Consider the following 15,815-nt stretch of genomic DNA (forward strand, 5'->3'; position numbering starts at 1 on the left):
CAAAACAAACCAGCAAAACTCCCACTTGATTCTGCACTGGTCCACACACTAATAATTCAAAACCCTTAATGAACACTTGCACTGTTATACCTGAAAGGAGCCTGAAGGACAAAAGTCATCTGAGTTTCTCCAATAATTTTTTCTTTTTGCTACCCTTATTGAAGGTAACTCAAGCCACCAACACTATGGCATCACACATGGGTGTCTATGCACATGCATACACATGGGCAAAGGTAGCCTGTGTGAACAAGAGATTCTTTAAATATTTTGCTTTGTGCATGGCACTGTATTTCCAGCACAATTTCTTTTTTCCACGGGTCCAGTGTTTTTCCTTCTATCTCCCTTCTGCTCCTTCATTGCTCAAAAAAACAGGTTAGGTTTAGTTTCTTGCAGAAAAATCAGGAAAGAAGTTCTCTTTGGGAACAATTGTAGCTATGCACAATCTTGAATGGCCTGCCATCCTGTGCCTTTCATCTAACTCTTTTGTAGGACATTAGCTGAGTGATTGTCTTATATCCTCCAAAAATTGTGGCTCAACACCAGCCCACAAGAAAGATGGCCATGGACAAAGGTCTCCTTCCATGAAAGTGCCTTATCTGAGGGGAACTGGAATTTATGGTGGTCTTTCCTGTGGCCTGCCCCCATTGCAACAGGATCCACATGGAGTTTTCAGGTTTTTTTCCAATGCATGACTCTGGCTGGTGCCAAAATTGGCATACTGCATGGAGACAGTTGTTGAAGCAGCCCTATGAAGAAGGAGATGACCACATGGAATTCTTCTTCAGGCTGAAGAGGTCACAAAATTTCCCAGGATCCTCTCCCTGTGGAACAGTACTGATCAATCAGTGATATGGAGAAAGGGATCTAGTGCATCCTCAGCAAGTCTGTGGATTACACCAAGGTGAGTGGTTCAGCTGACATGATTGAAAGAAGGGACCTTGATAGGCTTGAGAGGGCAAATGTGAACCTCAAGAAGGGCRACAAGGCCAAGTGCAGAATTCTAATAAGAAAGACTTTTTACCAGTATCTGTAGTGACAGGAAAAAGGGCACTGGTTTTAAACCGAAAGAGGGTAGATTTACATTATGTATCAGGAATAGTTTCTTCACTGTGGGGTTGGTGAAACCCTGGAACAAGCTGCCCAGAGAAGCGGTGGATGTCCCAACCCTGGAAGTGTTTGAGGCCAGGCTGGAGAGGGTCCTGAGCAACCTATTCTAGTTGAAGGTGCCTCTGCCCATGGCATGGTTGTTGCAGTAGATGACCTCTGGAATTTTTTTGAATCCAAACCATTCTGTTAATTCCCTGATGAAGTGAACCTGGGAAAAGGAGGCATAATGCTCCGTTAAGGCATGGATGGCAGCTTTTCATTGGTCTCCCAGGTGGAGTCAGGACATAAGACATAAGCACTGAAAAGTTTGGCTCTAGGTGGATAGCCATTATTTTTGCTACTTGATTTGAAGACTTTTCACTTTCTGAGACACTGGTCTCCTCAGAAGGCACAGGCTTCTTGGATAATGGGGCTGAGGAGAGGTGAGGCAGTGTTTGCTTTGAGAGATGAGCAGTGTTTGTCTTGAGGGGTGAACAGTGTTGAGGGGATCCTCCTTCCTCTGGGTGGCTTGGCACGGGTGCTTCACCTCTCTGCACCTGCTCTTCCCACTCTGTAAACAGAGGTTTACAACCTCTGCACTGTGCAGGCAGTTTTATTGCTGTGAGCAATGTTTTATCATGAAAGAGGAAATCCCATGCTATAGGTGCTGTGGGAGAAGCAGAAAGCCTGGGMTGCTCCTCCACCTTCTCCCTGTGTAGGGAGCACTGGGAAAAACTGCCATTTCCCCTTCTGTTTCCATTTCCCCATCTACCAGGTCCAAATTTAGCAGCAAGAAAAGATAATATAAGTTTTGTGTTGTTTGCTCAGCACTCAGAGAGAGCAAGTGGACTACAAAATGAAAAGAAATTAATGATTGCTTCTCCTCCAAGTTTACACACTGATCACTGATCCACTCATCAAATTCTCTGAAAAGACAAAGGAGGAGAAACCCCTTTTTGCAGACTTAGGTTCATTTATTATTAGAGGAAGCACCCTGAAGATTGCAAGTCAGCAAGATCCCAAACTAATATTGTGAAAAGAGAATCACAGTATCACAGAAACATAGAATACCCTGATTTGGAAGGGACCAGTCAGAAATATGGAGTCCAACTCCTGCCCTGCATAGGACATTCCATGAATCACACCTGAGCTGAAAGGTCAAACGTGGATGCTTTACAGACTGAACACGCAAGAGCAGCAAGTAACAAGATCCTCCTGTTCATCAAGAGAAACAAACTGATGCTGAGCTGATTGCTCAACTSTACACAACAGCCTGCAAGACCCACCAGAATGAACAGCCATAAGCCAGCGTGAGACAAAAAATATRGAATGGTCATTTGTTACAAACCTTTGAAACCAAATCTCTTAYTCACTGATCTCTGCCTGTGCTAATGGTGCTTCTGTGTTACTACGGTCCCTGTATGTCAGACAAACTGGCATTTGCTTCTGGTGACAAACAATTGTCATTGTGGGAAGGGTGAAAGAGTGTTCTTTAACAAGAGTGTTCTTGGACARCAAGAGAGAAATTAAAAGAATTTGTAGCCATATTGTTGGGATCATGACAAGCTCCAGGCAAGGGAATTTCTAGGTTTGAGGCTGCTGTGAGTGAATCCCCAAGTGACCCCCAGTGACTGAAGCAGAACAGGAGCAGCCAATGCTCTGTAGAAGCTGCTTCACCCTACAGGGACTACTCACACATGTAAATCAAACCTGCAAAGAGCTGCCTGTGGACGAGGCCTCAGAATGTGTTTGGAGTGGATGGACTGGGAAAGAGAYATGTACTGCATTTCATGATGTCCCTGAGAATGGATTGATTGAGCACATACACACGTGGAGAAATAGGAACTTCTACTAATGACCAACACAAACACTACATTCCACWCTGGGGCCTCCTATTCAATGTGTATTTCCCCCAGGAACTTCAACAGCTTTTGGTGTACATGTAATATGTAACATATCTTGCATTCTATATTTATTTGCTGCACAGCTGCACAAATATCACACTTAGAAGAATACAGTTTAATCACTTGAAAACACAGTCTTTATGGAGTGATGAACACACCATCTCTATTCCTTGCTTCTCAAAGCAGCAATGCTGAAATGTCCAGCACAGATGTCTCATTTTTATTTCCAGATGTTTTCTACATTGGGTGATAATATTCAAGCAGTAGTTTTATTTCTAATTCTGACATGAAAGAACATAAGTATAACACCAGTTTCACTGAGTTCAATGGCAGAACCAACCTATAGGGGCCCATGTGAGTAAAGCGATTTTTTTATGATACTTTGCAGATCTGGGTCAAATCTGATTATAATGCAGTAAAGATGCATATCATTTTATGTATTGCAATTATSATTATTTCTTTTCAGAGATCTCACCCCAATCCTTAGTTATTCTTTTGAGATTCATAACAACAAGGGAAGGAGATATTTCAAAAAGTTGGGACCTAATAGTCCTATATTATATGTCTATGATGTGCTGTCCATAAATGTCATTTGTTTCAATGCAGCAGACAGGAATTTCTGGAGCCAGCAGGACACATTTTGTGATTTCTCTCCCWTCTGTGTGGCAAAGGTTGCAGAGAATCTCCCTTACATTTGGCAAAAAAATCCCAATTATTTATTAACAAGATCCCTTCTGTCTTCATGTGGTTTTACAAATTCTTTTTGAAACGTAGAAGTTAAATTAGAATGCAAAATTAAAAGATACCTGAAAATTAATTTTAATGAACAGAAATGCATCTGATTAARTGGCACAGACTAGCCTAGCCTAGGACAGAATAGTTTAGTTGGAAATGACTTACAGAGATAAATTTCATTTTTCTGCCTGACCACTTCAGGGCGGACTGGGAATTAAAGCTCATTGTGGAGGGCAGTGTCCGGATGCACTGACCTTCACGGGGCATCAGCCACCTCTCTAGGAAGTCTGTGACAGTGTTTCACCATTCTCTCAGAAGAGAAATGCCCCCTTATGTCCAGACCAGAGAGAAGAGACCTGCACTTCCCTCTSCAGGTCCCCTCCTSAGGAATCTGTACAGAACATTGAGGTGTCCCCTCAGCCTCCTCCTCTCCAAACTGGACAAACCCAGAGCCCTCAGCCRCTCCTCACAGGAGCTCCTTCCAGCCCTTCCAGCAGCTCTGTTCCCCTCCTCTGGATCATTCAGGGACCTTCCTATCCTTCCCAAACTGTGGGGCCCAGCCCAGCACACAGGACTCGGGGTGAGGCCGCCCCACDGCTGAATCCAGCGGGATGATCCCATCTTTTGTGGGGCTGGTGCTGCTGTGTCTGATGCAGCCCGGGATGGGGTTTGCCCTCCTGGCTGCCCGGGCACACAGCGCTGACCCACACTGAGCTGCTGCCCCCAGCACCCCCAGATCCCTTTCTGCAGGGCTGCTTTCCACACACTCCTCTCCCAGCTGATACTTGTGCCCAGCTTTGCTGCACCCCAGGGCAGAATCTGATTTTGTTCTTGTTAAACTTCATGCTACTGATAATTACCCAGCACTCAAAYGTACCCAGACCCCTCCACCAGGCTCTTGTTGGTCAAGAGTCAGCAGCACCTCTCAGTTTGGCATCGTCAGCGTACTTGTTAATGGTGCATCCAACTCCTGCATCCAGATCATGGATAAACTTGTTGAACAGAACTGGTTCTACAATYAAGCCCCAAGGAGCTCTGCTGGTGACTGCTCACCAGGCAGATACAGCCCCATTCACTACAGCCCCTGAAGTTCTGACATTYAGCCAGTTCTTCATCCAGCACACTGTAACTGTGCATCTCACAGCTGGACACCCCATCCAGAAGGATACTATGAGGGACAGTATCAAAAACCTTGCTAAAGCCTTACTAAAATCAAGAAAAGCCACAGCTTCCACCTTCCCTTACTCACTARGCAAGTAATCTTACTGTAGAAGGTCATCAAATGAATCAGGCAGGACTTTCCCTTTTTGAACTCACAATGGCTGTGCCTGGTGACTGCATTGTCCATGAAACAACTTTTAATAGCATCCGATTTGATTACACGGGCATTCAGTCAAAACACTTGTCTCCTGGGTTCCTCTGGTACACTACTGTGTACCCTTTTCCTATGTTGCTCYCTCCCATATCAGATATTGCAGAGCCATTCACAGGCTCTGGAAAAAAAATACATTTTTTTTATCATTACAGATTTCCCAAAGTCCAGTGCGTACCTTACATTCAGACAGATTTCTTTTTTCTTCTAGCAAATTTCCTTGACTTTTCCATAGAAGCCAAAGGCACAAAGCACTCACTGAAAGYATGAAAATACGCTGTGAACAAGTTGGAAATAAACCAAATTAYTGGCTTTTTCATAAACACCAAATAAACATAATTATTTGTGACCTCCAAGATTATCTTAAAATGTTAATGTCAATTTCTTAGATCCTATATAAAGCCCACAGAAGTCACTGGAGTTGCTCTAGCAAATGCTATGCTCTTTAGAAAGGGACGGAAATTAATTTGTTTAAAAGATACATCGGATCGAGTCACATCACTTCATAGGTTGCTCAAAAGGAGCTATGGCTCAAACTCATTTAAATMATACATATAGAGACTCTGTAAAGTGCATCTTGCTGGAGTTTCCCGTGGCACATCTTCTGAAAAGAATGCCTCTGTCAGGGGTTTCTCCACCTCTGCCTCAGGTAACCAGAAACTCCATGTGGAATGTCCATGGAGGGGAAAACTGCAGGACACAGGCCTTCAGAAAAACCAAGCAAAAATAATTCAAAGGTGAAGGGTTAAAGAAAACTCCTGAAGGGGATTAACTGCATGTTCAGAAAGGCCTTAGAGAAATAGCCTTAGAAATAGCCTTAAATGCAAAAGCTTTTACTTCAGGCTTTCAGAAGCTCAGGCTAACTACATTTCTTCTAGAGGAAAATGTTAATTCCTCTGTTTTCAGCAAATCTGTTCCCTTCCTTATACTTGCATTTAATGCTCATCCTCAACAGCTGCCATGTATAAATATTTGTTCCATTTTGTTAGCATGGTATCCAAGGAAATGATGTTTCTGTGATAGTATGGTCTGGTTTTATGCCCTTCCTCTCCCCCACRAATAACTTTTGAATTTGCTGGCCAGTTTTTGTGGAGGAGCATAGATCTTGGAAAATTCCATAACAAAGTCATGAAAACAGGCAGCTGGAGAAAGGATGAAGACTAACCAGACATGAAACTGGGCTCAGCTCAAGGCTCACAAGCAGAGAAAACCATACTGCACTGTTACCACTAACTTCCCTTGTGTATTCCTCTCTTCATATCTTACTGGTGCCATATTAGCTTTAAAAACCCATTCTCTTCCTCATTTCATGTCCAAGGTCTATGGAACCATGAAAAGAACAGGCTTAGCCCAGACAGATTGGCTGAAGTCTCTGGAACCCATTCACACACAACCAGGTCCAATTACCAGAATTTCATGGGCTAAGCATCCAAAAATCTTGTCTCCAAAGGTGACATGCTCCAGTGATTCACTAACAAACTCTTCCACTATTTTTATAATAAGACCAAGGTTTTGGTGCATTGCCACTGGAGTAGAATCACCAGAAGGAATCACTACCTAAAATAATAAATAATAATAATAACAACAACAGTGTAATGCCATCTAATACTTGCATAAGGTGCTCTGCAGAATCCTACAGCATCTGACACATTTTAACAGATATTTGCAATGGATTAGGGTACTTTGTGAAATAAGTGATAGTATTATGGTGGAATAAGGAAATAGGCTGCATAGAGGGAGGAGACAAAACTTTGACAGGGTCACCCAGTAGTTCACTGAGGAAGGCTACATGACACAGTTTAGACATCTCAAATGTTCTTGAAGAATTTGCAAAATTGAAGGCTAAAATGGCAATATACAGCAACATCTRTATGAAAATTGACTTTGCCTTGTACTCTGCTCGTAGTGGTTATGAAAGTGCATAAAAACCTAGACTAAGATTGATTTTAGGAGTTAGATTTATGAGAAATAGTCAGAAACCTTACAATGTTAAATTACTCCTTGGTAACTGAAATATACAAAAATCCCAGTAAGGAGAAAAAAATGACTTTGTTTCAAAACCATCATTGGACAGTCTTATAATTGTAACACCAACACTGTCATGATACTGCATGATAAAATGCTGAAAAGTAAAATAGTTTCCTTCCAGGGTATAAAAACAAAAAAATTACAGCTACAAACAAACTGACCAAAACAAAAACTGAAACAAAACAAAAGAAACTCTGAATTGAAAAGATACCTGAGAGTGAAAAAAGGCAATATTACCAATGTACCATATCACCTTGAAATAGTGTTAAGCAAACACTTTTAAGGACCTAAAACTGTCTGGTTTGAATGTAATTCAAATTTTGAGCAATGAGGAATTTATATTAAAAAGAGAAAAAGGAAATAAAAAGCTAGACTTTCTTACCAAGAAGAGCTTTTTAAATTTTTTTTTTAAATCCAATCTAAACTTTAGCTATATTCAAGCAAATATTTTTGGAATTTTTCTTTTGAAACTAACCTGAGATGAGCAAGATGCTTCTGGAGTTTCACTCAGCATCATTCATTCCTCATTTTTGTAAGTTCCAGTATTCAAATTCAGAGCAAATTTAAGATGAAATCTATGAAGTCAGGCAACATACAATCCACCTAACAGAAATTTTGTTCTTGGCTTCATAAGCAAAATCTAGCACTTTTGGGCATGTACAGCTTTAAGTAAACCAGCTAAGTGAGCCTAGCAAAATTCATCACTCACCAAGATGGGGACAGAGAGTGAGCACTGGTGTAATACTATTAAATCAAAGGCAAAAATACTCCCSGGATCAGGCATATCTTGAGATGGATATAATTTATGTTGTTTCATTAATTCTTAGTTCTCAGCTAGTGCTGATTTACATTACTTCATTATTTCAGTGAAACAACATCTTTATTTACTGATCACTCATTATACGACACAATGCTTTGTTAAACACTGATGGGGGTTTGTCCATAAARCAATCCAAAACATTTACCTCAGTAGCTGAGGTAAAATTGTGTAAAAGGGACAAGGGAAAGTACTCAGGCCAGAGAACASATTCAGACTTAGACCTTTCTATTTGAAATTTAATTTAAAGTTACATTGGGTTTGCTCTTTACAGGATTATAGTAAAAGGTTGCATGAGCGGAAAACAGCATTTTTTTCCCCCAGAAGGCACAGCTCTTCTATTATACAGTCGACCACACTTTCAAAAGACGCCCTTTTTAGAGTTTAGTGTGGTCTAAACCAGCTAAGAATAATGTCATAAGTRAAATTTAAATGCCTTGTGCAATCAAAGCCATGGGAACTTTTCTCTGATGTACATTGTACGTGCAGTACATCTAACAGAGAAAAAAATCAGCCCTCAGAAAAAGTTTTTAAACTACAAAGGAATTGGTAGATCCCCTTTGCTCATTGGCCAGCACATTCTTATTCCTGCTCCATGGATCTGTTGTTTTAGCTTCCCCATTCACAGCTCCCTGCACACATCRCTAAAACCCAACTCATTTAGCAACAAGCAGAAAAAAAACAAAGCAAAAATTAAACAGTAAGAGGTAATTTTGTTGCCAAAATAAAAACCAGCYTCTAAAATGCAATATTTAACAATGTTTTCTAGAAAATCCATTTGAAGATCCTAACTTCTAGTTTAAGGACCCAATGTCTAATACAAACATAGCATTAAAAACAGAAGAGATCCTTAACTGCATAGGTGAAGTAATGTCTCTGATTAATAATATGGTTATTTCCAGAGCTTAAAAAGCATTTTTTCAAGCTCAGCTACCACTCTTAGAAGAATAGGATAATACATTAAAATGCTGTTTCTTGCCAGATTGGGGCCATCACTTCCCATTTTATTTCTGCCATGGGTTTTTAACTGGACACAGATCTCTATTTCTTGTTTTCTGCCTCGCTCTTCAATTGATGGACAATTTGTGAGAGTCCCTATACATATACTCACATAGCACAAAYATCAGGAGAAGAAATCTTACTGATTGACAGACTTTCAAGTCCAGAAATTAATAATGAAAAAGCATAACTACCTTTAAAGATACTGGAGGTAGAAACCAAAAGCTATTCAGAATTATAGAAAAAATACCCTGGTTGCATCTGCTTCAAAATTATTTTTGTCATCTATAAGACAAATATTTTAAGAATTTTATCCATTCCCCATCTTCCTGATAGYGTTTTTCATCTGATTTTATTTTAATCTCAAGATTTTACACTTGATCAAGCCATATGTGTACAGCTCAAATATTTAAAATATAGCACCTTTGACATTGTAGAAAATATTTTAGAAATGCCAGTGGCCTGAAAATTATCTGAATTGTCAAAAATTTCCAAAGGTTAGCCTTCAAAAGAGTGACATTCTTTTGTTTATGCAAAGCTTTTCAGCAGTTTCTGAATTTCATCATTCTTTAATATGGMATTATAACTGCAAGGAGAAAGTCAACCCTATGTTTGTCTTGCATTTTCACTTTTCCCTGTACCTAGATCAGAAACCACAGAAAATCATGAATAGACATCATCTTTTTCTGCTATCAGAAATAGTTTTGAGATCATTTTTGAGTTAATTATTTAATTCTTTTCATTCTTATGTTAGCAAAAGGCTTAATCATGCATCTGATTTTTAAAGTTAAAATTAATCCTTTTTTTTTTTAGCAAGAAATCTGCTTTTCTTCGTACAGTTGAAGGGTATAATTTGTGATAGAGCCTAAAACCCAAGGAGAAGTCACACTATGAATCTTCTCAGGACAGGATTGTGACATAAGTTGTAAAGAGCAGTAATGAAAAGTAGTGCAAATCAATGGTGCACTAATTGAATACTTGTTGTTTCCTGATATTTTTTCATTGTGCACAAGAGGACAATAGGAGCAGTACAGGTTTCACAAACCACGACAACACCGGTCAGTCCCATCAGCTTGGGTGAAGAGGAATTTCCAATTAAAGTATAAAACATGTGAGAAGGGMTTCTTTTGCAGTACTGAAAATCCCACTGACATCTCTGGAGCCAGGATACCTGGACTTCAGGCATTACACTGCAAGAAATGGTGAACAGGGTCTTAGCAGGAATCCAAATAGGGAGGGGAAAGGAAAATCCAAAAAGATTTAAAGACGTAAGAAAAGAATAAGAAATTATTTTGACCTAACCTTGAGGAATCTTGGTTAGGAGAATACCTTCTCCTTTGTAATTTGAAGGAAAGTGAATATTCATGAAAGACTGAAAGTGATGTGGTAGCAGCAGTGGGGAAAGGAATACCCAGGCACTGGAAAAGCAGAAGAGGTTGATTCTGAGCTGTGTGTAAAGTGGGAAATGATAAAGGGAAAAACCTTTTGTAGCCAGACTCAGAGGGTACAAAATGGCATACACACACACATACATATATATATATATATCTATATATAATATAGATATATATATGGATAGATAGATAGATGATAGATAGATAGATAGATAGATAGATAGATAGATAGATAGATAGATAGATAGATAGACAGACAGATAGATATACAGCATTCAGATATTGAAAATATTTCTGTTCTTTTGACACACAAATAGAATAAATCCTAGGAGCAGAAATCTCACCAAGCTACTCACAGAATTTGCTTCAATTGATTGATATTACATGATTTATTATCTTAAGTTATTACGCAGCAGTACAAATTTGGGATGTAAATTTTGCTAGCCAGAGAAAGACAAACATCTGTTGTTAGTTTTCATGTCATTTTYAGAAAGACATGAAAGGCATGAAAGCCAAGGTTGAGATCTTCTGCTCATGTTCATGTTAACATGCTGCTTGCAAACCGCAGAGCAATACAAATCTTAATCTGAGTTGAAAAGCATGAAATACTAAATGTTCTTGGAATGGAAGTGGCCATTTAAAATTAGCACCAAGGGGTACTAATACGGAATTGGGAGGTACTTCCTAGAGTTTCTGCTCTGAATTGATACAAAAACATTTAGGTGGAACAGAATTGTGACAAAAAATACCAATACATTGTTAAAAGTCAAACTGCAGATTTACCTGTCTGAAGACTTTAATTCTAAAGTGAATCTCCCTGCATACCAAAACGATTTGCAAAATGTTTCAGGATTTTCTGTTGCGGTGCAAGAACCTGTGTCTACTGAGCAATTGTGTTAAAAAGTTTACAGTCAGCTCTGGTCAAAATATTTCACAGGCAATAGAAACAGGTGGGCTCCTTMAATTAACACTGACTTTCCTGCTGAAAATCACTATCTGCTGATGAGTTAAATGAAAATACACATAAAAACTAGCTGGTCACTCTAATGCTGGATTGATTTTTTTTTTCCAATGAAATACATTACAGACCTGGTACAGATGAGAATGTGTCACATACCTTTGTAACAGAAATAGTGTTGTAGTTGTCAAGGTCTTGCAGGAATCAACARAAGAGTAAATTCATGCTTAAGGCAGAGTTTGAGGGAAGCAGCCTGCCTGAGGTTCTCTGATTTGGAGAAGATGATGATAAAAAAGCTGAATTAATCCTGTAAGAGGTGCTAGCAAGATACACGTTTGGAAATTCTGTCTTTTTCATTGCAAGGGCTATAGGGGCAAATAACAATAAGGCAATGGAGAACCTGATCACATCCTTAATCCTGTGACACCTTATTCAACATGTGCAAATTAATTCTCCCCACAAAGTACGCTGTGTTTAAATGATGTTTCTTTTTTCTTTATCTTTTCTATTTCTTTTTTTTTAATTTAATTTGTGGGTTTTGTTTGTTTATTTCTACGTATTTAAACGATGGTGTTGCAAAGAAAGCAAGTTTTAATAACACTAACAATAACCCAACATTTTCAGCTGTGGCTGTGAATAGACAGGACCCCATTACACAACAAACCAGCAGAGAGTCAGGGGTGTGCTAATCCCTGCTACAACCAGACCAGCTGCACTCTCCCCTCTATCATTGAGTGCTTCCTGCAGTTTAGCTGAGATCTACCATTCTTTTTCTCTTTCAAGATCTTCCAAGCATTAAAACCAAATCAAAATATCCTTCTTCAGGCCTARTTAATTTCCAGCTTAACTGAACAGTTAATATTCGATTGTGGGAGGGGCAGAATCTGTGCCTTGTTCAATGAATTATAATTCCTCGTTGTTACATTAGAAGTTGAAATCCAYAGAATAATCCTGCCTCTTCTATGTCTGGCCCATTAAGGAAATGGCATGGAAGAGTATTATGAAGAATCCCAACATTGTTAACTAGTCAGGGAAAATACAGTGTTAAGAACCAAATCTAGACAAAGTACAYAGATAATCTAGTTAAAAAATTGCTTCTCCTCAAGACCCAGAAGATTTTGAGTTCTGCGTGAAGAGAAACACTATTAAGCATCAATTCTTGTTCTCACTGAACTCACCACTACAGATCAGTGCTGGGAAAACAGACTGTTGCTGAAGTTATTTGTGTTTTATTGTTGTTTTATCTGTTTCATTATTAAAAGGAAGATTTTCTTTAAAAATTAAAAAAACCTTCCAAAACCCCATTCTTTTACTGTTGCTCCATGAAACATACCAGATAATGAGCCACAGGCTCATTATTTATGCTCGGGTTTAAGCATTGGCTAATAAGTTGTTATGGCACTTCATTTATACAATGGTCTGTCTAATACACTTCAGCCATAAAATGCTCTTCAATTAACAGACCTTAATGACTGACCCAGAACACCAATATCTAAGTCTTTCWGATCTTTTTCAATGTTCTCATGCACTGAATTTTTAGTGAAATCAGCTTGTATAACCTTCACCTTTTGAACTGTGGCCAGATCTGTAACTAAAAAAAAAAAAACCCAAACCAAAGACAAACCAGCCAAGMAAACCTGTTTGCATCTACCCAGAAAGAGGGAGAGCTGTAAAAAGTAACAAGGGAAACAGCCAGATGTCTTATTTGGTAATGCCCACTGTACAGCAAGCAATTGTTTCAACTTTCTTACTCTAAGAAATAATACAGGACAAGCATCAAGCATAATGCTCTCACTCTACCCAGTTGCTTTTCAGGAAAATGGCCTGGCAAACAGAGCATGAATTTTTGCCCTGAAATCAATGGATTTTTTCTTATAAAATCTAAACAACATTTGGTCCTTCAGTAAGSTAAAACAAAACAAATTCAGAAATATGACACACAGGACTTATTCCTGGCTATCATAATATTTATAGATGAGCACTGTCAGCATATGTTACACAAATGAATGTGGGTGCCAGATCCTCTACATAAACACAGCTTTACAGGAAAGTTTAAAATAATTTTGATGGATAAGGTGAGCATTTTAAAAGTGGAATTTATATTTTTACACAGGAGGAAGGACAAACAAGGTTGGATGTGTTGCAGCATTTTCTGCATTATTTTCAAACAATTCCTTGCCTGTTTTGACATTTGCACTCCCACAGACTTCCTCARGATTTTGCAGCACTAAAAGGCATTTTAGGGAGGCTACAGCTTAAATTTTACAAGGTCAATTAGAAGGGAAAGGGAAATGTGGGTGATTTTTCCACTGTCATTGCTATGCAGGAGTGGAGCCCAGCTGTACTTTGACATTTTTCTCAGCAGCTGATTTATTGCTGTTCATATTTTCAATGAAGTTTCACGAGGAAAAGAAGTAGAAACTCTTATTTACTCATTTTTAAAGGCAAGGCTCTCCTTTAAAGGGGCCCAGAAAGCTCTCCTCTAACTAGATGTTCACATTGTAAATTTTTGCTACTAAACCTGCTTTCAAGTTTTATGGGCAACCTGAAATCCAGATGAAGTTTGCCAAAAAAGTGACAGGCAAAGCTTGGAAATGTCAATAGAATATCAGATTGCAGGCTCTCTGCAAATGGCCGGAATTCAGATGCGTGCACATGGCAGAAAATGCACATGGCTTACAGGAAAATGTCTCTCCTGGTTTGCAGCCTGATTTTATCATACAAGGGACAGGGAGCATTGCCTTGAATGGGAATCAGGGAATTGCTGAATTTCTACCCAGAAATTCTGTCTCATCCCTCGGTGCTCATTCAGTAAGAACAGGCTTTGTGCCAGGTCCTGCAGGAGAGCAAGAATAAAGAAAGYTGCCTTTGGTCCAGCTTGCAACAAGTCAGAGGCTCTGCTGGAAGATGAGATAATGTTGTTCCCTTCCAGCTGTCCCTCTTTGACCCTCAAACCTCGGTGCAAGCTGCAAGTCCTGACCATTACGCTGCTCAAGAAATGCAGTTTGAGGAAACAGCAAGCACTCAGATCTGAAATGTGGGCTGCTGTGCATTTTTAGAGGACATCTGTCTCCATGACAGAAAAAAGGAGGAAGGAGTGCCCTTTTTCTTGCCCTCTTTCTAAGCTGCAGTTCAGTGTATGAAAGGGACAAAACATCCTTTGAACCTTCAACCTATTAAAGCAACTCTAGTGGCAAATGACCCCGTCATGGTCCCAGGCTGGGCGAATGGCGAAACTATAAATAAAAGGAYATTGTGAGTGTAAATGCAGCGAGTGGGAAAGAACAGAGCAACAGCTGGAGCAGACACCTACAGTGACCTTCTGATTGAGGAGTTCTATAAACAAAATGAGATGGTCTTAAAAAGTGTGGTGATGTTGTGGCCATCTTTCTCGCGGGCAATCAGAAGGGCAGCCAAAACTGGAACGACATAAAAAATGAGGATCAAAAAAGCCATTCGGAATTTCTCTGCAACTCCTTGTCTGTACAGAGCTGTGCTGCTGCAACCAGCACTGTCAGCCAACAAACAAGGACTCCAGATGCCTTTCCTCTGTCTCTTTTCAGAATAAACCAATATATTAAAAAACAATAAAACCCTCACCCTGACAAATTAATTATCCGGGGATAGCTTTTCAGAAAATTATACCAATTCTGTAAAGGAGAGAGCAAAAATACTATTTCCAATGTCTCTTATGTCTCTCCCTCTCTGTGACAAAGATTTATGATGGTCTTTGAAGACACAAGCCATTACAACCCTGTTTAAAAGTCCTAAATGTGCCTGAAGCAAAAAGCCTAGTTTTATAAGCACCAGGACAAGTTATTGTCATCTATTTTTTTTTTTTTTTTTTTTAATAATGGAGTGAAAACTAATTTAAGGAAAATTAAAAGTTGAACCAAGTTGGTTAATTCAATGTGTTTTAAGATGTTTCGCTAAGAGGTATACATCTATATATCCTTCTGACTTCAGACCACTTGTGTATCCACTTATCCAACAGGACAATATGTTGCTTTTTGGAATTTACCAAAAAGATAATAAATCAGAATTAAGTGTGATGTTGTTTAGGATCTACAGCATTCCAGAATTTGTCTCCTCCTACTAAAAGAGCTCAGAGACTTATAAAGGTCTTGTGAAAACCAAGGTAGCAAAATGAATGCCCAAGTGGTACAAGAAACTGATATTTGTACTTTTGAAGTACAACAACAACATTTGAATAGGAAGAGAGAAGCACTCTAAAGTGGTGCTCATATTGTGTGAAAATTTGCTGATAGGAGAGCAAATTGAAAAGTTTGCCTTAAGGGATCAACGAGACACTACAGACATTTTTAGTAGCCTTTTAGAATGCAGAAAAAAATATGCAAAGTGAGTTATTTTACTCTAGTCAGTGAACTCACTTTGTTACATGATTCGTTCTTGGAGCAGGAAGGGCAAGAGGTGGAGGACACAGCAGAGCAGGTTAGAAATGCAGCCTATAGCAGGGAGAACAGACAAATGAATGAATGAATTAGCACTTTCACAGGTCTTT

The 15,815-nt window shown here is 39.2% G+C and overlaps 1 protein-coding gene across 1 annotated transcript; it reads right to left on the bottom strand.

The window, feature by feature from the left end:
• Window positions 1-8,623: 8,623 nt before the first annotated feature.
• Window positions 8,624-14,679, bottom strand: HSD17B3 (hydroxysteroid 17-beta dehydrogenase 3). The gene is made up of 5 exons (XM_057384405.1): window positions 14,607-14,679; window positions 12,771-12,884; window positions 12,251-12,316; window positions 11,453-11,490; window positions 8,624-9,226 (listed from the first exon to the last, which is right to left on the bottom strand). Exons 1-5 carry the CDS (start codon window positions 14,677-14,679, stop codon window positions 9,167-9,169), a joined length of 351 nt encoding a protein of 116 aa, XP_057240388.1. The 3' UTR covers window positions 8,624-9,166.
• Between the last annotated feature and the right edge of the window lie 1,136 nt (window positions 14,680-15,815).

Source organism: Malurus melanocephalus, unplaced genomic scaffold, assembly GCF_030028575.1.
Source record: "Malurus melanocephalus ecotype Western Australia unplaced genomic scaffold, MMel_1.1 scaffold_15, whole genome shotgun sequence".
Lineage (NCBI taxonomy): Eukaryota > Metazoa > Chordata > Aves > Passeriformes > Maluridae > Malurus > Malurus melanocephalus.